The sequence below is a fragment of the Corylus avellana genome, chromosome ca8, assembly GCF_901000735.1.
Source record: "Corylus avellana chromosome ca8, CavTom2PMs-1.0".
In the NCBI taxonomy this organism is placed as follows: domain Eukaryota; kingdom Viridiplantae; phylum Streptophyta; class Magnoliopsida; order Fagales; family Betulaceae; genus Corylus; species Corylus avellana.
Genome location: NC_081548.1, coordinates 21530848 through 21551674, shown reverse-complemented (window position 1 = coordinate 21551674; position 20827 = coordinate 21530848). Strand labels below are relative to the sequence as shown.

Sequence of the window (20827 nt, the reverse complement as noted above, 5' to 3'; positions counted from 1 at the left end):
TTATTTATGCTAGATGACCATATTTCATGGAATAAACATCCATTACTTTTAGCAATTTCCATAGAAAGCCATATCTATGGCGGCGTCATTCAGTACATCTAACATATCGTCTAGTCATGGAATCGGAAATTCATATTCCACTGTGGTTTTATTTATTGCGCAACTATCCACAAGCATTCACCAACTTCCATCTTTCTTCGGTTTAGTAATGCCGGACAACACAATGGCTCAAACTTTACCGAATAAACTCATGATCAAAAGAGCTCTTGAATTTTCGCTAAAGCTCTTAATATTGAGCGAAACTCATCTTGTATGATGGAAAGGAGCTCTTAGTACCGAGTCAATGGCATGTTGGATGGTAAAGATTGTTGTAATTTGTCTCGCATAAGGTCTTCAAATTGATGTAAGGGCTTGTTTGAATGTGCATTTGAGAGATTTAAAAGTGTCTTTAACACTCAAAAAGTCCGCTTGAAGAAAAAAAAAAAACATGTTTGATAAACAAATTGAAAGCGATTATAAGGATCCAAAAGCTAAAAAATTGCCAAAACGTACTTTTGGCAAAAGCTTTAGAATCTATTTTTGACTTAAAAACTATATTTTTTCAAACACAGTCTCAAACATACTCTAAAGATCCTTAGATTGTGTTTGGAATGGGGATGCTAGATTTCTCACTTGATGTTTACCAGGCAATATTTACTGCTATACTAATGCCCTATTGGCAGTTAGCTTCAATGCCCATTTTGGTTGCTATTATGTTATCCATCAAGGGGATTTTCAGCTTTGCATTATTGGCATCAACAAATCACATTTGTTTGGATTGGCTGTGTGCTCCAATGATATTCGTTTTGTATCTTTTACAGATTGTTAGTTGGACTGTGTCAGAAGTTTTCGAGATGTGCTAACTCAATAGCGCACTGATCAATTGCTAAGTATAATACTTAGTGAGCCCTTTCTACGTTATTTTACAAAATCATGAGATATAGGTTTATATGACATATAAATATGACTATACTTTCGATAATTTAAACATGTGTTAAGAAAAATAATATTTATAAAAAGGTTTGGGTTTCTAAAGAAAACCAAATCTGAAAAAAAGGGGGACAAAAGTGAGAACAAAGTCTTCAATTCCTTACAATCCAAATGGGCAGAGAAGGATCATTTCACATTGCAAAAGAAAAGTCAGGATAAAACTATTTTTATATAGCTTTAAGATAAATTATTAACCAATCACTCATAAAAATAAAATCATTAACCAATCACTTTCAAGTAGTAGTCAATTGGCACCATTGCAACATTAAATTTATTCGTATAACTCAAGCTTAATAATGTAGAATTTAATTCCATTTAAGTTGATAGGAATGAGGGGAACGTATATGATGGGAGAGGGTGCATTTTTTTTTTCTCCTTAATATTCTAAATGTACGCCCTAACATTTCATTGTTTGATTTTCCTGTTGCATATCACAACTAACATATATATATATATATATAAGAGATAATTTCGCTTAGGACTCTTGAACTATTACACGTTTTGATGCAATTGACCCCCTCCGTTAATTTTTGTTTGTTAAAACCTCACAAAAACCACTAAAAAGACTAAATTACCCTCCAATTTTTCATATTTTTAAAATTTTTAATTTAAAATTAAGGGTAAATTGAAAATTTTATAAAATTTTAGGAGTATAAAGGTAATTTCATTACTTTTAACGTCAAAAAACTGATAGATGAGTAAATTGCATCAAATTGAAAATTTGAAAATGTAATTGAGAGTTTTGAAATTTGGAAGATAATTTTAAATCGACCGGTAGTTCGTGAGTGTGTGTGAAAAAAAAAAACAAACAACAAGACATGTAACACATGTTACAACAAAGAAAGCCCATCGCATCCCATCGAGTCTCATTCAATTTCTAAGTTAAGCCCAGCCCGCTTGGCGTCCCTCTATGCTTCACTCTCACGCCGCAGACGAGCGCACGTTCAAATGGGCTCCATGCGTGAGACGCGTAGTAAAACACTAGCCCCGTGCGTTTGCTGAAGTGTAACGTCTGCGCTCGAAGCCTCGAACCCAAAGGCGATGATGTATCGATCTCTGTTCTAGATCTTTGGCACGCAATCTTCCCGTGGACAAAAGAGAAACTCTTTTCCACAGAACATCCAGAAGAAAACAACAATTCAAACGCTGAGGAAGCCGCAAGGCACTGGTTTCTATTGCTCTGATTAAAAAAAACCCCGAGATTTTTCTCTTTCCGATCCAAACACTCCATTTCTCAATGGAGGACGCCTACGCCAGATCTGTCACTGAGGTAACTCAATCCCTCGCTTAAGAATTCTGACCTGAAAATATCTTAGCCGAGTTCGGAAACCGTTTCGTTTAAGAAAACGCGACAATTGAAAATGAATTTCTTCGGAGATTGCAATGCCTCGTCTACTGAGCTGAGCCTAAACAATCACCTTCTTGCTCTTTCTTTTTTCTTTTTCATTGGCAAAAAATAAACGTAACAAAGAACATTGGATTCGGAATGTTGAATTCGGTCTTGTTGCAGCGGAAACATGCCACTTGCATTGATAGCCAGCCTGCTACTATTCCAGTAGTTCTCGGGGACTGTTCTAATTCTCATTTTTTTTTTTCCTGGGATTTTTGTTTTTGGGTCAGGTTTTGGATTTCTTTGAGGTGGACCCGGCGAAAGGTCTCAGCGAGGATCAGGTGCGCAGATATTTGGTTCCTGAGCAGACTTCATGGTTTCATTTATATAATCTGAAATTTAAGTTTAGCGATCGTAGCTTGGCTTTGAAAGCTCTAAGGTTTCTGCTGCTGTACTATAGTAAAATTATTCTCTTGTTTGTAGGTTGCACGACACGCTAGAGTTTATGGAAAAAACGGTACGTTTTCTGTTCCTAACATGGGTTCTGACATTTTTCAGTACAAAATCTAACAGGGCAACATGCGAGGATCACAATCATTGGGTGTATGTCTTTTTTGGTGTGGGATGACGTGTTTTAGGAATTGGATTCATATTCAATAGGCCAGGTTCCATATGTAATATTCTCAATGTCGTTGGTTCTCAAGTCGTCCTAGAACAAAAAAAGGTATTAGAAAATTGTATAGCCCACGAGGAATTTGATTCAAGGCACTGGTGAGCAGAGTGTATTGGTTTGTGTCTTCGTGTGTTCTAGTTTTTTTTTGTTGTTGTTGTTGCAGTTGCCTTAGGAACCATGTTGAGTCTGAAACTTGATATTTGTTGTTTTACCTTTTTCCTAACGTATTTTCTTTCCTCTTTGGTTGCATGATTTGCATATGGTTCACAGTGCTGCCGGAAGAGAAAAGTAAGTGATGCATGTCCTTCGGCCACACCCCAACATTTCTCTTTCAATCTATGTGAAGCAAGTCTGTTTAGTTGTTTCTTAATTGTTTGTACCATTTCATCACGCCTGGGGCTTCCTGAATGGTGATTGTTAACAAGACACGCTGCTCCCATTGCCAAATGGCTGGGGACATGCAGTAGCCAATTTGACAATGAGAGAGGATGTGTCTCCCCGGCCATTTTTGCTCTTGCTCTCTCCATCCCAAAATATGCGGTGGTTTCCTTTTTGGGCTGTCTCATATACATAAGAATTCCAAAAAAATGAAAGGCATTTATGTATGTGACATCTCATATTACCCTACTGCTTTCAAATTTAAATCCATTTTCTTGGCCCTCCTGAGTGTACTTTAAGAAGATGATAATGTTTATTTTGTTTCATTAAAATCTGTGTATTTGGTCAATGAGCTTTAGTTCAAGCGGTACTTCCTCCCTTTGTAGCAGAGTGGAGGGTAAGGTCGTGGGTTCAGTCCCACTGGGTGCGTGTAACTTACCAATAAAAAAAAAGTCTTGTAGTTGTAAACTCCCACATATTTTGGGATGGACTGAGTATTGCTTATAGATGGAATTGGAAATTCCTATACTGAGCTGACTCTTATGTATATTGCACACGCAGGAACTCCCTTCTGGAAGTTGGTTTTGAAACAATTTGATGACTTGCTTGTTAAGATACTGATCGCTGCCGCAGTTGTTTCATTCATTTTGGCTTTGATTAATGGAGAGACGGGCTTAACGGCATTTTTGGAGCCTTCTGTAGGATATGTTAACCTTTTACTTTGGCTAGCTGGTTTCTTATTACAAATTTTCTGAAATATGCCTGAATAGTGCTCATTCAGTTAATTAAGAATTTTTGTCATTTGAAAATATCTGTATGTAAAATGCAAAGGCTGGTGGATCTAGTTTTTGGTCCTCTGATGCTTGTTCACCTTTTTCCTCTGATTGCTCCAGCTTTTCTACACATGGAGTATCAATATATCTTCTGCATTATTTTGATTAATTTGAACAGCTGAACTTTTGCAAAAGCAAAAACATTTGATATGTTCCAATCCTGCAACATTCTGTGTCTATGCTTTTAGTCAGAGTTGATTCCGCTTGGAAAAAAAGTTTTATTGAGATTAAGAATGAGAATTTTGTTTTCGGTTAGCTCTATCATGAGGATGAATAAGATATGTATATTCACCTAGATTTTTTTACACCTAAAAATAGATAATCTATGGTCTTAATATTTTTCTGTGTTGATTTTGTTACACATACAGGTTATCCTGATGATACTGGCTGCAAATGCGGCAGTAGGAGTAATAACAGAAACAAATGCTGAAAAAGCTCTTGAGGTAAGTCATGGGGTTATAAATTTACAAAACTCGCATTAATACTTGGAAACATCTTGACAAGTTTACCTAGTCTATGATATCTGTACTTGTTCCAAACAGAAATTGAATCTTCCTTCTTATTATCAAGTACAATTATCGACTTGGCAATCAAGACTTGTATAAGCTGTCTGAATTTTTGATGAAGTTTAGGAGTATATTATATATTAATTCAAGTCATAACTCTTGTCTATTTACACCCTATTGTGGTCACTTTGACATATTTGCCTCCTTTGTTTGAGACAACAGTATTAGAGGAGGAATGGCTATTGGCTAATGGCATTTTGTGTTGTACTAGCTAACCTATATTGGATCATTTAGGTGATGGGATGGTGAACAGGTGCTGGTTGAAATAATCGACTCTGAACATTATAATTCCTTTATTTAAAAAATGAATAATGTGTGTGTGTGTGTCTCTGCGCATCTGTCAGTCAAGATGTCTTTGAACCAAGAAGTGACTCTGATCCAATCAAATTTTAGTACTGTATGTACAATACTAATCAAGAGAAGACATTCAATGTACTGAAGGTGCCAAGGTAGCTTCGCTTCTTCCCTGGTTACCCCATAATGATGGCTCTTTAGCAAGTTGAACTTTGTGAATTCTTCCTGTGGTATCTTTATGACAGGAGTACTTGAGTCTTTGACTAGGTAAACAAATCCAAGCCCACAAAAGAATCGTGCATTTTTGGTTGTTTACAAGTGTGTGCTGAGTTGCTGAATGTGGGGGCTGGATGGTAGATGGAAAATGTCTTGTCTTTTAAATGTTTTTTGAATGATTGACTAGGTTATGTAGGATACCTAATGTAATTCTTTGTCTTTATATATTGTTTACTTACTAATTATGAATTAATACCTTTAACTTTTTTGTTCTAGTTTTGAAGTCCATGCAGCTTAAGGTTGTTCTGACATCCCCAGTTATTTCTTTAATGTAGGAGCTACGTGCCTACCAAGCTGATATTGCAACTGTACTACGAAATGGTAAAGCGTGTAGCTGAAGAAATCAAAATATGAATGTTAATGCTGTTTATGCTTCAATAATATGATTTGCTAGATGGATCCGATATATAGGATTCTTTCTGTTTCTTGACATTTTCCTATCAGGAGCATAAATATGAACTTTATGCCATTTGAAATTTTACAGTGAGGTCATATGTTTGTGAGATTGATTGGAATTTATTTTTGGGAATTAATCTTTTTGGGATCTTTTTCATTGGTTTAAACTGGGAAGGCCTCTTGTCAGTTGGACGGACAGAGTTTTATAGGCTTATGGATATTGTTTGCATATTTTACTTTAAACACTTTATTATTACATGTGCCTGTTCCATCATCCATGCTGGTAGTATTTCACATACCTTTGTGAAATTGCTTGAAGCCTGTCAATTTTAGTTATGATATTATTATTTTTGTTCACTCGGTCCTCATGTAAAAACTCTCTGTTGCAGGTTGCTTCTCCATACTTCCAGCATCAGAGCTTGTTCCAGGGGATATTGTGGAAGTTAGTGGTAAGTCAGGCACATTCCTGTAAATGCAAATAGGTTTATATCAACACATATTTAGCAAGAACTTAAAGGAGTTCACTTTTATTTTGTGTTTTGTAAACTGAGTAGTGGGATGCAAAATTCCAGCCGATATGAGAATGATTAAGATGCTAAGCAATCAATTGCGTGTTGATCAGGCAATTCTTACAGGTATCTCTACTTCATATATCGAATTTTGTAAATTAGTTAATTGTTGTTACTAATTTCTAGTGATATTATGTTCATCTGAAAAGCAAAGGATCAATCAATTCTTGAATTATTAATGGAAAATATACTTTTCAAAGTGATATCTGGAATCAGGTTACTTTGTCGAACCTTTGACAGGAAATTTACAGGAAATTGTAGCTTATTTAATTCTCCCGCATTATCTATCCATCTCTCTCTCTCTCTCTCTCTCTCTCTCTCTATATATATATATATATATATATATATATATATATATATTTCATTTTATTTTAAAGAATATAGTTCCCTTGCTTAAATCACCTTTATGTTCTACCTATGGTGTTTTCAAGATGATAATCGGGCATAATAGCAAGGTACATGGTTCATTTATGCTTGCAAGAGGTAGAACTCTTACTTCATTGCATGTAGAACTTAACTTCGTGTTTAGAATCTGAGTTTATCATGCACTTTTGTGGGATTTTACCTATATATATTTTGTCTTGTGTGAATTATTGACAGGTATATGCTCATATAAATGGATGAATTATTCATTCATTTTATTGTTGGGAAAAAAGAAACACAAAAATGTTAGGTTCAAGAGAGAGGCATATGTTTAATAATCCCTTTGTGTAGGAGATCAATATCGGATGCATTATTAGGTTTGTAGTGGCATATTTTATGATTTTGTTTTCGTTACTACATGTTTCTCATTAGAGGTAGAGATTGACTTTGTTAATTTGAATTCTCTCTCTCTCTCTCTGTGTTGACACTCACGACCAGCTATAGTTAAGTTGACATCTAGGTGTGGTGTGGTTGGGCAGGATCTAGTTTTTTACATGGAGTGGTACTGCATAGTATGTACTGATGACCTTTAAAATGCAGGAAAGTTATGCCTGTGTGACCAAAATTTAAGTGGTTGACTTGAATGTTACTTGATAGTTGATACTATCTACACTGTTATTAGTCAGTTTCACATGAATGATTTTGATTGTTATGCTGTTCTATTACTTGAGGCTAGTTACACTATGCTTTGGAAATTTAGGAATTCAAAGCTTTTAGAAATATATATAAATTGCCACATGTTTAAGTTGTATCGGCATGTACCTACTAAGACTACATGCATCTTAGTTGCTTTTCAGTTTGTATATGTGAATGTTACTGAGAAGTGAGAAGGGGTCTATAGAAATATGTGCTAGGGTCTGCTTCTATTTATTTACTTATTTATTTTTTCAAATTTTGTTTTTATGCGTATGTACTATCTGATGTATCTGAAATCTTTGTTCAATGGTGACAGGTGAGAGCTGCTCTGTGGAAAAAGAGCTTGAGTCCACCAAAGCAACAAATGCTGTATACCAAGACAAGACAAATATTCTTTTCTCGGTAAATATTTGAAAAATTGTTGTAGCATGGGTCTGATATCAATTGGCTTGTCATAGTTGATGATTTTGATGTTTACCTGTGATATAGATATAAATTTTAGGTGTATGGCGGTATGAGATATTGCCTCTTTATGAAGTTTGGCATGAAAATAGTATGTAAGATTTGGAACTTAAGGTTTCATTGCATTACTTGGCTTTCTGGTTGATTTGAGCTCTAATTATATTTAAAGTCTGAACAGTTTGGGTGCATACTGCATAGTAGCCACTAACTGGAGATTGATCCACTTAGGAGAGGGGTAGAGGGTTCATCAGTTAAGTCAGACTCTGGTCTATCTCTGTGGATTGACATTTCACAGCATTCATTGTCACTCCATGGACTCAATTAGGCTTTCTAAGACGCTTCATACCTTAAGTTACATTGAGGATTGATATATAACTTTGCAGGACATTTTTTTAATGAAAATTGATATATATTAAGTGTGTTTTTTTGTGTTACTTATCAAAAAAAAAAAAAAGTGTGTTTTTGTGTCTCTGTACATTCTGTCTTCCCTATATGTATTTAGTGTATCTATCTTTTACTCTATTCTATCTGTGTGAATACATCGTAGGTCTTTTTAGTATAATGAGGGTGATAAAGATATGAATATTGAATAGTGTGTTTACTGTCCATCACCAATATGTATGAATAGCTCAAGTTTGCTATTCTATTCATTTTTGGTTTGGAAAAGATATTTTTGAAAGATTAATCTGGAGTTACTAGACTGCATGTTCCTACTGGCATCAGTTGAGTAAATTTTGTCCAGGTTTTATAGGTCCCATATCCCTCTGGATAAAACTACAATAAGGGTGTTGTATATCACCTTAGAGCATTATTTGAGGGTCTGAAGTGGTTATATGATTGATTTTTCTGGTGGTTTATGTATTTTAAGAGCACATCTCCCTTACAGTGGAGAATTTAAAGATCGGGGTTCCTTCTATTTATCACTTGGTACTCAAAAGCTTATGATATAAGCTGCTTCAGTTTAAAATCTTGTTTTACAGTCCTTGATGGCTTTGCTTTGAAGCATTTAATTATTTTATGCTCTACTTCTGTTGTGAATTTTGAAGTCTTTACGTTTTAATTTTTCAAATTGTTGCTTTAACAATATATGGTTGGGAGGAACATAAATTTGCATAATATTCTTTTGGTATTTATTGATTCTTGAAATCTTATGACATACAGAGATTTGAAGGATTCCCCCCCTTCTGCTGGAATTTTCTGTTGTTTGCATCTTTCTTCAAGAGCTCTTATGATTTTTTATGCTATGTAAATGTTTATTGTCAATAAACAAGTTCCTGCATGTCTTGATTTCCAGGGAACAGTAGTGGTTGCTGGTAGGGCGCGAGCTGTTGTGGTAGGAGTTGGTGCTAACACTGCTATGGGCAGCATTCGTGACTCGTTGTTGCAAACAGAAGATGTAAGCATCATATATCTTCATCTTTGGACTGTAATTTGTATTCAAGTGATTACTAGCCTGTTAGCTAGAACATTGGCTATAATTTTGTAAATGGCATTCACTAGACTAATTGGGCAAAAATCCTTGAGATCAGCAGCCCCAGGAATCTTCAGAATGAGACAAATGAATGTAGCATTTAGGCTCCTTTCAAACTTACCTCTAGCATGGAAGGCATGAAAAACCTTCATGATGTCTTCTTTTAATACATCCCAGCAAGCTTGGAAGAATGCCAAAGAGTAACCATCAGAGCCTTGCACCTTGTCTCCATTCATAGCTTTCACTACCTCCAAAACCTCCCCTTCCTCAAACTCTCTCTCCTACCAATTAGCCTCAACCTCACATATTGGGTCAAAAGAAAAGTCGTCCAACATGAGCTGCCGACTGGATTGCTTGGTATACAGATTACTATAAAATTGGACAATGTGCTCGCTAATCTCCACCCGATTGGTAGAAAGTGAACCATCAACTAACAAATAATCAATGGAGTTCTTTCTTCTATTAGAGTTGGCCATTCTGTGAAAAACCTTCGTGCACTTGTCACCCACCCTTAACCATAAGGCCCTAGATTTTTGCCTCCAACTCACCTCTTCCATGGAGAGTGGATCTCTCCACCTCGCTTAACACTTTCGCCTTCCTCAGTCTATCTTTGTCTCATAAGGCCCTCTCTTCTTCAATGATATCAAGACCTCATACCTTCGTACCCTCCTCTGAAATCAGCTCCTCTAAATTGGCTAACAATAAAAAAATTATTAACTTTACCCAAGCAAATGGAACAAACAATACCCCCTGCACTTTTCAAAAATCCGTAACACAGAAGATCTACCCTCTACTGTCTACTCATACAATATGGATTCATTAAAACACCACCTTCACATCCCCATCAGAAAAGAGAAAAGTCGGCATGCGCTAACACGCGCCGCAGAAAGAGAGAGAGAGAGAGAGCCTTCTAATTGGGAAGATAATATGATTGTATTTTGATATACGTGAGGACTATTTTACATTCTCATTATTGATATTACAACTGTTTGCAGGAAGTGACACCATTGAAAAAGAAGCTGGATGAATTTGGTACTTTCTTGGCCAAGGTGATTGCAAATTGCCTTCAATCCTCAATCTTCATTTTTCTGTGTAGTAGTTTCTTATATTTGTTAGTCTTATACTCACATTTTCAAGGGATGTTGTTTTCTTTGTTGGAACTAAATCATTGGTAAGCTTGATTTCTTGGAGAAATGAAAGATATTTTGCTATTATTACATGTCTTTGCTGTAACAGTGGATGAGTTGGGTGTGGACAGAATGGTTCTGTATAAAAGCTGGGTTCTGTTTGAGTCTGGATATAGTGAGCAGCAAAATCACTTCTCTCATCTTTGACCTGAAACTGTTTCATAAGTGACGCCTTCTTGGATCTATATCAGATTTTTTTTTTGATAAGTAATAATCAAGTTTTATTAAAAAAAGGTAGAAGTTTTTTTATATCAGAATTGTACTCTATTTATCTTGCTAAGTGGCAAAATTTGGTGATGGGCTTTCTGAGGATAGAATTTCTTCTCTGATTCATGATTTGTTAGGATTTGCCATTATTTCTTACCAAGGCCATGCGTTTTTACATGTTATAGAATTTTTGAACCATCTTCTTAACATTTTGTTTTTCACATATCTTCAGATCTAACTTCACTTTAAGTTTTAATTGTCAGTTGCTATTTGATGAAATATTAACAATGGTTGTGTTATTAGGTTATCGCAGGGATTTGTGTACTAGTATGGATTGTAAATATTGGTCACTTTCGTGACCCTGCCCATGGTGGGTTCTTGCGTGGTGCAATTCATTACTTCAAGGTAATTTTTCATGAATGAGGTTCCTATCCTTATTTGCTTTCACAATGAAATTTCGTTTTGGTGTCTCAATTCTTTTCTATTTACTCTAATGTAGTCTTTTTAAAGTTTCACTAGCATCAGGCAGGAAGCTGCTGTATCTTTGGTTTCAGATGTACAACTTACTTCAGTCTTAGGTGTCACTTTGGTTCATATTTGATTAATTAAATTGTAGTTTACCTTGGAGTGAGATGATTTGTTCATAAAGCTTATATAGGCTCTATGAATCCTCTTTAATTTTTTTTTTTTGGTTTTTGTTTTGTTTTTTGTGTTTCTTGTGTGTGTGTGTGTGTGTGTTTTTTTTTTTTTTTTTTTTTTTTTTTTCTGTCAATGAGTAAGCCCAATCCATAGATCAAATTTGAATGGACAATTTGCTGTCAGATATGGGCATGGTGACCATCATTTTTCTTAGGATTTCCCTAGAAGTACTAATACTTTGGGAAGTTTTTCTGCAATCTCTTTTTGTTTCCATTCAATTGCTTAACACTTACATATATTTTTGAAAGAAGAATCTGAGTCTCTTAATTGGAATGGGCCAGTATGTTTAAATTTAGGATTCACAACTAAATAAAATTTCTGACACTAAAAATCTCTTGCTGAACCTTGGTTCTTTGGATGATTGAACAAGGTTGATATCAGTACAGTCCCAAGGGCCTATATTGCGTTGTCCATTGGACACTTGAGTGAAAATCAGTGGATTAAAGAAAATCCTGTCTTTCACATGAGAATGCTTGGACAATTCCAAGATCTAGGTGTGGATATTCAGGGGCTAGCTAGGAGAAATACATCATAATGGATCTCTTATCTGAGTAATGAATTGTATACTGTTACATGAAGAGAGTTAGATATTTTGATCTGGTTACTGCATGCAATGCCTTTATATGAAATTAAGGAATCTGGTTATTGCATGCAAATTGATCATGCTAAATTGAGGTATTGGCATATATGTCACCGGCGGAGTATTCTTGCGCTGATGGGATGATAGCTGCTAATTCGTACTGGTATATTGTTAAGTTATGGTTTACATTCCCATGATTTTGTATCTAAGTTGAAAATCTCTATGCTGAAACATTTTAATAACAAGAGTGTAGTTGATGCAAATGTTTTGGTAAGTGGATGGATGGATTAAAATACCAAAAAAGATAGAAGACAACAATAAAGGTATTTGTAGAATGAAGTGGATGGTGGTAATTGAAAATAAGATATAAAGAAAGTCTTAGGATGGTTTGTTCATGTATTGCATAGAAATCAGCACTGTGAAAGAGCGGTTTGATTCAAGTTGAAGGAACAAGAGATAATTGAGGGAAACCAAAATTGACATGAGTAAAAAGTAGTGGGACAATTATGATTGCCAAGCATTTAGTCCAGAATATAGACTAAGATAGAATTGAATGTGGCATGCAGTTTCACGTAGCCAATCCCAACAAATTGGGATTAAGGCTTTGTTGTAGACAATTTTTTTTTTTTTTTTTTTTTTTTTTTTTTTTAAAAGTAAAGAAAAATATTAAAAGTGTAAGGGGTGCAACCCATGTACACAAGTGAAAAACACCCAACAACATCAAGAACGAGGAAAGAGACCGCAAAAATCTACGAAGCTAAAGATATTGAAAAGGGCATTGACAAAGATCTGTTCAAAGAGTGATTTGTAAAGATACTTTTACAGTTGTGTATAGAGGTTTTTTTGATAAGTAATTGCAATTATTAAAAAGCGCAATCGAAGTAGTCAGGAAGTATACTAAATATACACCTAGCTTGAAGAAGAAAAAAGATCAATAAAATCAAGAAAGCCATAAATACTTAAGTTAAAAGCAATTGTTTAGTGGTAAAGAGTCTTGAACAAAAAATCCTTTAATTCCACCACCGTCTATTTGCGGTCTTCAAAACTCCAGTTGTTTCTTTCCTTCCAAAGACACCACGTAAGCCAGACGGAACCATCTTCCACATTGCAACATTTCGAAGTCTACCAAGTTGTCCTTTCCAGTAAGCGAAAAGGTCTACCACCCAACTAGGCATAACCCAAGCCAACCCTATGAGGCTGCAAATGGTATTCCATAGAGTGCCATTTGGCTGGATGGAAGAAGATGTATTTGTCGAAGGTGGGAGGGTTACCTTGATTAAAAGTACTTTAGCTAACTGCCTACTTCATGTCTCGTTTTTTCCCAACCAGTTGGTGTTGCCAATCGCATAGTCTGTAGCGGGACTTTTGTGGGGTGGCATTGGTGAGGAGTTTAAATTTCACTTGGTTAGCTGTGTATAGAAGTTATGTTAAAGGAAGACAGCAATCCATTAAATTTCTCTGTAAATGTGTTCATATCGTGTGGAATCATATGATAATAATGCTTTTGATATTCTTTATACATATCATCAGGTATCTTTTATTGGGGCTGCTATGGATTTGTTGATGCTATGGACACTGACTTTCATATGTTCAATGGTTTGGTGTTTAAGTGTCTGTTTATCCTAAACAAATCACCATTGTTATGTTTGTCTTGTGTTTAGTTATTTTACGCTCTACTTTGGTATGTTGAGTTTTTATTTAGATGGCTGCATTGATTTCTTTTTATTTTTCCCATGTTTTCTATTTAAAAAAAAAATGTTGGGTGCCTGTCTAGATTGCAGTTGCTCTTGCAGTTGCAGCGATTCCTGAAGGGCTTCCTGCTGTCGTTACAACGTGAGTGCTTTCTCTTATTCTGGTTCACTTTTACTACGTGCAAAAGACACTGACGTTGGAGTGTTGTCTGTCCTATGTGGATATGAGAGCTGCCTCAACACCAAAAACACTGCTGGAGAGATGCGAGAACTCAATTTTAGTATAGCATGTTTTGGTGATAATACTAAATATGCACTTTGTTTTCATTATTCAAATATGTAGGGTTCTTATTGCCCTTTCTTATTTGAATTCAACCATGGAATAGAGTGCAAATGATTACTAACTTCTTTTCATGTTTTTTTTTTGGAATTCAAATAATCATTTACTTGTGTACCGTCTGAGATTTCTTATTTTAGGAAGTCCCAGAAATTTTATATCAGTAATTTATATTTTTGTACCTAAGGAGAAAAAGAGTGATGTCTGCATGGGAACAGGTTTAGCTGTGACATTTTTCTTTTAGAAATTTTAGAAAATGGCTTTCATTTGTATAATTCTTTCCTCTATTCTTCCTCTTTTCCTATGCTTTGTTGGAACTGAAAGATTCATATTCTTTTGAATTACTTAAGAAATAAATTATTTCTCACTAGTTTTCTGATGGGAGGTCTGAATGCTTTATCTTAAAATTGTGTTATAATGTGGCATGTTGAATTATACGTCTAAATCTTACCTTTTTTTTTTCTTTTTTTTTTTTGGCTATGAGATTGTTTCCATATGGTTATAAACATACCCCAATTTGAGAAATACAATATGATATTATTTTCAAATGATTGAGAGAGAACGAGCTCGGATCTACAAACTTGTTTTCTTAAATCCCTATTTGAGTGGATCTCTGCTACTGCCTTTCTCCATGTCTCTAGCTATGCTTATTTGTGTTCTCTTTTTTCTCGCTCTTTATTGCTGGGTGTTTCTTTTGTATACTTCCTGTATATTTGGCTGTGCTCCTTGTGCTTTTAATGAATTTCCTTTACTTATATATAAAAAAATACTAGTTATATATTTCTATTTTTTCTGCTTCACTTATGGTCGTTTTTCAATGTTTGTTGTAGGTGTTTGGCTCTGGGAACAAAGCGAATGGCTCGGTTGAATGCTATTGTACGGTCTTTGCCATCTGTTGAGACTTTAGGCTGCACCACAGTAATTTGCAGTGACAAGACTGGAACTCTGACTACCAATATGATGTCTGTCTCAAAGGTAATTCGCCCTAGACATAAAAATTTGAACAAATTGTCTTTTTTTATCTATGCACCTTCTGACCTTTTCATTAAGGCCAAGGGATTTCTTAATCCATGGTGGGTTTAGTTATGTCTCCTTGCACCTTATTCTGATCTTTGAATTATTGAAAAATTCATGCTAAGCTTTATAATTCATTAATAATTTAAACAAAATGCATGTTTACAAACCTGCACCGTTTAATTGGAGCACTGTCAAGATTTTTCTTGACATCTTTCTTTGGAAGTCTAATTTTCTATTAACTGCTTTCTACTGTCTTAAAGAGTGGCATTTTTGGTAGATGAATTTTCATTTTCCAATGATTTTGTAGGGATAGAATTTAGTTTATCTGAATGGAAGTTCTTTCCTCCTCCTTGCACAGGTTTTGGTTTGCACATAGACACTAGTTGGAGAAGATTTAGTTAAGCAATTTGTATTTAGTTTTCCTAGCCTGGCAGCATGTTGTCTTCATCTAATGTTGTAATGTGTGCATATGAAGATGAATGCTCGCATGCAGGCACATGCTAGGACAGAAATCCATTCCACTATCATTTCCTTTTTTCTCTTTTTTTAATATATGTTGAAGCCTGTTACGATGAGAAAATAATGTCTGCGGAGCGTTACAGTGTGGAAGATGGTGCCTACGTGCCTCTTATGGTGTTTATGGAGGGAAAGGAATAACATAAGATTTAGTTATAGTGATTTCCTTGTTCTTTTTGCCATTACTAGTTAGGGGTTTCCTTTTGTATACCTCTTGTGTACTTAGGGGCGCCTTATGTTTTTAATGATATTTGTCAATTACTTATAAAAAAAAAAAATTACAAAAGCATGAGCCGTTTTTAGAACATTATAAAGTTGATGATTCCCACCAAGAATTTTATTGTTGGGTCTTGCTAATTCCATATGAGTCAATACTGAGAAGCATGAGCCCATCACTCCAGTTACTGTAGTGTTTTTCTTATAATTAATAAAAGGGCAAATTATACTATCCTTTCTTGAGGTTTGGGGAAATGTCATGAACTTGCTTCTTATTTTCAGAAATCATAAGGTTTGTGATCCATATAATAGATACATCCTTACGGCCGTTCATGTGTCATTACAAACTGTATCGAAATATTTCCTTTTCAAATTAAATATCTATCCAAAGTGATCTTAGATAATGGTGAATAACCGGGCTGATTATATGACAAGGAAACTCGAGAGAAAAAAAAGAAAAAGAAAAAAAAAGCAGCCTCTGGGGGCAAAGTGCCATTTCTAAAAACAGGAGGCAAGTCCCTGACATTTTCTTAAACATCAAGGAAGGTTGGTGTAATTTATCATAATAAAAAATTCATTATAAATAAAATTATGTTTTACTATGGTTATTTCCTAACAACTTGTTTAGTTGACATAGAAAACCTGTGATTCATATTATGTTGATGGTGCATGACTGTCTGTGGTGTAATTTTTAAACTGTCTTTTAAGTGAAATTTTTTGGCTTTGCTACTCTTGTCTGGCCAGGTTTGTGTGGTTCATTCTGTAGAGCGTGGTCCTGTGGTTTCTGAATACAGTGTCAGTGGGACAACATATGCACCAGAAGGCATTATCTTTGACAGCACTGGGATGCAGGTAATTTATTTTTTGTATGTCCTGCAATGTGTATACATAATACAAGGTACCTTGATTGCTACTTGTGACAATTATTTCTCTTTGAAGAATTGACTCATACATTTTGAGATTACACTTTGTTTTTTCATTTCAATAATAAGATTCGGGATGAGTGCAAATTTTTTTGAATGGTAGATTATTTGAATTCTGTACCTAATCATTCTACATCAGAATCTTGGTTTACCAAATGGCTCCTGTTAGATGGTGTTTATTTATCCATGATATAAGTGTGATGGAATCTTAGTTGTTAATAGGAGGATACTAGTGAACATTCATGTGGAGTGGTCAAGCCTGTTGTGGAACTTATATCTCTGATACCATACACTAGATATGCAAATGATTTTGACTCTCCATCAGTTCAGCTTATGTAGTTATTTGTCAGTTGAACTCCATCTCAGCATAATAGGATATGATTGTGACCTGGTGTTTAAGTTATCAAAAATAAGCTAAAATAGATATTTTGGCATTTGAGTGATATTTTCAGGGTTGTCAAAATCCCTGAAAGTAAGTTCAGAATAATAAAGAATGTGCAAAAAGGAGCTTAGATTCATCAGCTTGAGCCTCTCTCTCTCTAAATAATTTTTAAATGGTTGTTTACTGTTTTATTAGATGTTATCATTACCACAATTGTCATTGTCCATGTAATGGCCATAATAAAAAAACCTAAGAAACTGTATGAGGTTAAACTCTGTGTAAGCCCAGCAGGTTCACTCTATGGATGCACAACCATTAATGTCCTGCAAATACCTTAGATGTAAGTGTGTCACATGGCAATTAAGGCGAGTTTCTTTTCCAATCGAATAGTAAAGATCTTATATATATAAAAAAAAGAATAGTAAAGATGTGGGTTTTGGAATCACTATACTGAATCATTTTCTCTTTTCCAAGTAAACAATCACTCCTGTATCAAAATGAGGTTTTTTTTTTTTACCCTGATGTTCCAAAATGAGTGTCCACTCTCAAAAGTCGTTAAATTTATATCTACATCTACCTATATTGCCCATACCTATTCAGAAAGAAAAACCAATATACTCATTAAAAAGTCATACCCGCATCTGGCAATTTAGTTAAGAGTAATATGCTTTTCTTCTTAAACATTGTGCCATTTCAAATCAAGACATCCATTATAGGAGGGATTAATAAATATATTAGTGTTAGAGTTTTTAGAATTGAGTATAGAAATAGGTAGTATCTTGTGTATGCATACAGGATTTCCCATTTGGCACTGCATTGATATGATGTTGGCTTCTTTTGCAGCTCGAATTTCCTGCTCAATTACCTTGTCTTCTGCACATAGCAATGTGTTCGGCACTTTGCAACGAGTCTGTCTTACAATATAATCCTGACAAGGGAAACTATGAAAAAATTGGTGAGTCAACTGAAGTAGCCCTCCGAGTCCTGACAGAAAAGGTTCGACTTCAGATCTCAGCTTTATTAAATCTATCGAGCTTGCCTAATCACTGTGGTTGTTGCTTATTCTCATTTTAGTTACTCTTCTTCTGTACATCTTTTTATCACGCACTTGTTTATGTAAGGTGCAAACTTGATTTTTTTGCTTCATGTTTTCAGGTTGGTCTTCCTGGATTTGACTCTATGCCTTCTGCTCTGAATATGCTGAGCAGCCATGAGCGTGCATCCTACTGTAATCACTACTGGGAGAACCAATTCAAAAAGGTTTGCTTTGTAATTGGTTCCTACATGTTATGCAAATATGCACATACATATTCCTATATATATGTTTATCTATATTGACCAAGGTGGACTTAAACGTTAGTGGATACGATTGACTTTAATGTTAATTCATGTTGCTGGATTGCTACAGATGGTCATTGTTAGTTTCCTTTGTTACACTGTTTACATATCAACTTCTGGTTATCTGTTTGACTCTAACGTATATGGAGGGCCTTGGAAGATATAGTTTTCTAAGTATATAGCCATGCAGGCTTTTTTGTTTAATGTTTTTTTTTTTTTTTTTTTCTTCTTTTTGATGGGAAATCAGCACTTGCCAACGTTTAATTTTTTGGGTTTTAAAATCCAGACCAGACTGCCCGGTTGGATTGTTGAAACATAGCAATAATGAGTCACTTTGTTTTGGATGAAGTGGGATTAGTTTGGTAAAGTTTTGAGAAGTGTTTTAGGTTTTGAAAAAGGTAAAAATTGAGAATTGATTTCGTGGGGCCACATTTGAAAAATGTGTTGTATGTGGTCCACCAAATGAAAATTTGAAAAAAAATAATAAAAAAAAAAATTGAAGAGTGGTCCCCAAAATAAAAGAAAAAAGATACAAAGAAAGACTATTGCAATTTACACTCCATGGTGGTGGCTGTGCTAGACGGTTCTGGTGGCCACTGCGGGGCCGTCGGAAGTTCATGGAGTCATGATAATTATCTTTTAATTTTTTTTTTTGTGTTTTATTTGTTGAGGAATGTTTTGTGAAAATTGTTGTGTTTTGAGAAGAGTTTTGTGGTTTGTTTTGAACAATGTATTAGTGGTGGGGGTCACATCTGAAAATCCGTTTGGATAACTAATATTTGAGAAAAGTTTTCAGCATTTGAGAACCGAAAAGAGTTTTGAAAAGGTTTTCTTAACAGACCCTGAGTTCTTTTAATAAAGGAAAGGGAAAAACTCAATTTGTTTCCAAACAATGGAACAAGCACTAAGCTCAAAATCAGACATGAAAGGTGGAGTTTGGTGATAAATGTTGGAAACTGAAAGATGAGTTAGGGACGGCAATGTCTTCATTAACACATTACTCTAAGCTTCAGAAGATTGGTTTTTGTTTGTATAGGAAATTGCAGAGTATCACTGTACATATCCCATTACAGAAAAGTACATGTTCATAAGATATGAATTATGCTCTAAGCTGGCTGGGGCATCCCAAGAATTGATCTCAGAACCTTTCACAGAGGTCAGAGGGGGCAAAAAAACAAAAAAAAAAAACACGACTATAAATATTTTGGTCCTTTTGTTAATTATAGTAGGATCTGATTTAGCCTTTCTTCATTAAGAAATGTTTATTCTCTATTGATTTGCTCATGCAACTTGGGCTTTTGACTTGCTTGGATCCTATCTCTGTCTGTTGTGTTTTCCTTTCTCAGGTTCCCCTTGGTAGATGTGGGAATTGATGTGATGGATTTTAAAAAAGTAAAGAGATGTGATAAAATTTTAGGATCAAACTTTTCGGTGGATAATAAAATTGTTTCTTTTATTATTTTTCCTTGATTCTCTAGTTTTTTTTTTTTTTTTTTTTGGTTTAAATTATATATATATTTTTGGCCGGGGGATGGGGGCAGGGTTTATTTATATATATTTATTATATTTACTTGTACATTCATATTTCAGGTATCACATTTATTTTCATAAATAGTCTATAGTTTAAAGCTAAGTATTATAGTAAAAATTCTCATGAATGAATTATGCAATTCAGAATATTTTGTGTCAAAGTATCTACTGTTTATGTAATACTTTGCTATTTTCTTATTGATGTAAATTTGAGAAAATGATGTTTGCAGGTTTCTGTTTTGGATTTTTCTCGGGATCGTAAAATGATGAGTGTCCTTTGTAGCCGAAAGCAGAGGCAGATTATTTTTTCTAAAGGTGCTCCAGAAAGTATCATTTCTAGAAGCACACATATTCTGTGCAATGATGATGGTCAGACTGTTCCACTGACAGCTGATATACGAGCTGAGCTGGAATCAAGGTTCCGCAGGTTTGATTAATTTTTTGCACCGCTCTTACACCACCTCTATCTTTTCCCTGATTGTTGTTGTCGTTGTTGATTCTTTTTGTGTTTGTTTGTGTTTTTTATATACCTTAAGTAAATTTGAAGATTAGAAAAGAGAAAAATGAGATCAAACTAGTGTTAGTACATTTTTGTCATCTAAAGATGGAGTTGGTACTCCATAGAATGATTTAATGCCTATAAACTTCTCTGCACATATTGCATATATTTGTAACCTAATCTTGTCAATTTTGTTTAAATACTTTCCTCTATAGTGAAGGTTCAAACACAATTGTTGATGCTGAACATTGACGCTAATGTGGGTTATTTCAGAGTTACTGCAACTATGGCTAAACTTGCTAGGATGGGATTAATTTATGCATAATCTGCTATTATAATTTGGTCAAGTGTATGGATTTTTTTTTTTTT

At 34.8% G+C, this 20827-nt stretch overlaps 1 protein-coding gene across 2 annotated transcripts in view; it reads left to right on the top strand.

Moving 5' to 3' along the window:
- Positions 1-1999: 1999 nt before the first annotated feature.
- LOC132189135 (calcium-transporting ATPase 3, endoplasmic reticulum-type) overlaps positions 2000-20827 on the top strand; it is a 31475-nt gene continuing 12647 nt past the window's right edge. Inside the window, exons 1-19 of one of the 2 annotated variants that reach the window (XM_059603677.1) lie at positions 2000-2299; positions 2650-2700; positions 2843-2876; positions 3303-3320; positions 3972-4108; positions 4612-4686; positions 5655-5700; positions 6165-6224; positions 6330-6410; positions 7720-7805; positions 9160-9261; positions 10332-10385; positions 11034-11135; positions 13784-13842; positions 14868-15012; positions 16531-16638; positions 17935-18087; positions 18247-18351; positions 20190-20386. In XM_059603677.1, coding sequence (XP_059459660.1) covers positions 2267-2299; positions 2650-2700; positions 2843-2876; positions 3303-3320; positions 3972-4108; positions 4612-4686; positions 5655-5700; positions 6165-6224; positions 6330-6410; positions 7720-7805; positions 9160-9261; positions 10332-10385; positions 11034-11135; positions 13784-13842; positions 14868-15012; positions 16531-16638; positions 17935-18087; positions 18247-18351; positions 20190-20386 — 1646 coding nt within the window. In that variant the 5' untranslated portion in view covers positions 2000-2266. The remainder of the gene's footprint in view (positions 2300-2649; positions 2701-2842; positions 2877-3302; positions 3321-3971; positions 4109-4611; positions 4687-5654; positions 5701-6164; positions 6225-6329; positions 6411-7719; positions 7806-9159; positions 9262-10331; positions 10386-11033; positions 11136-13783; positions 13843-14867; positions 15013-16530; positions 16639-17934; positions 18088-18246; positions 18352-20189; positions 20387-20827) is intronic. The other variant, XM_059603676.1, reaches the window with a different exon arrangement.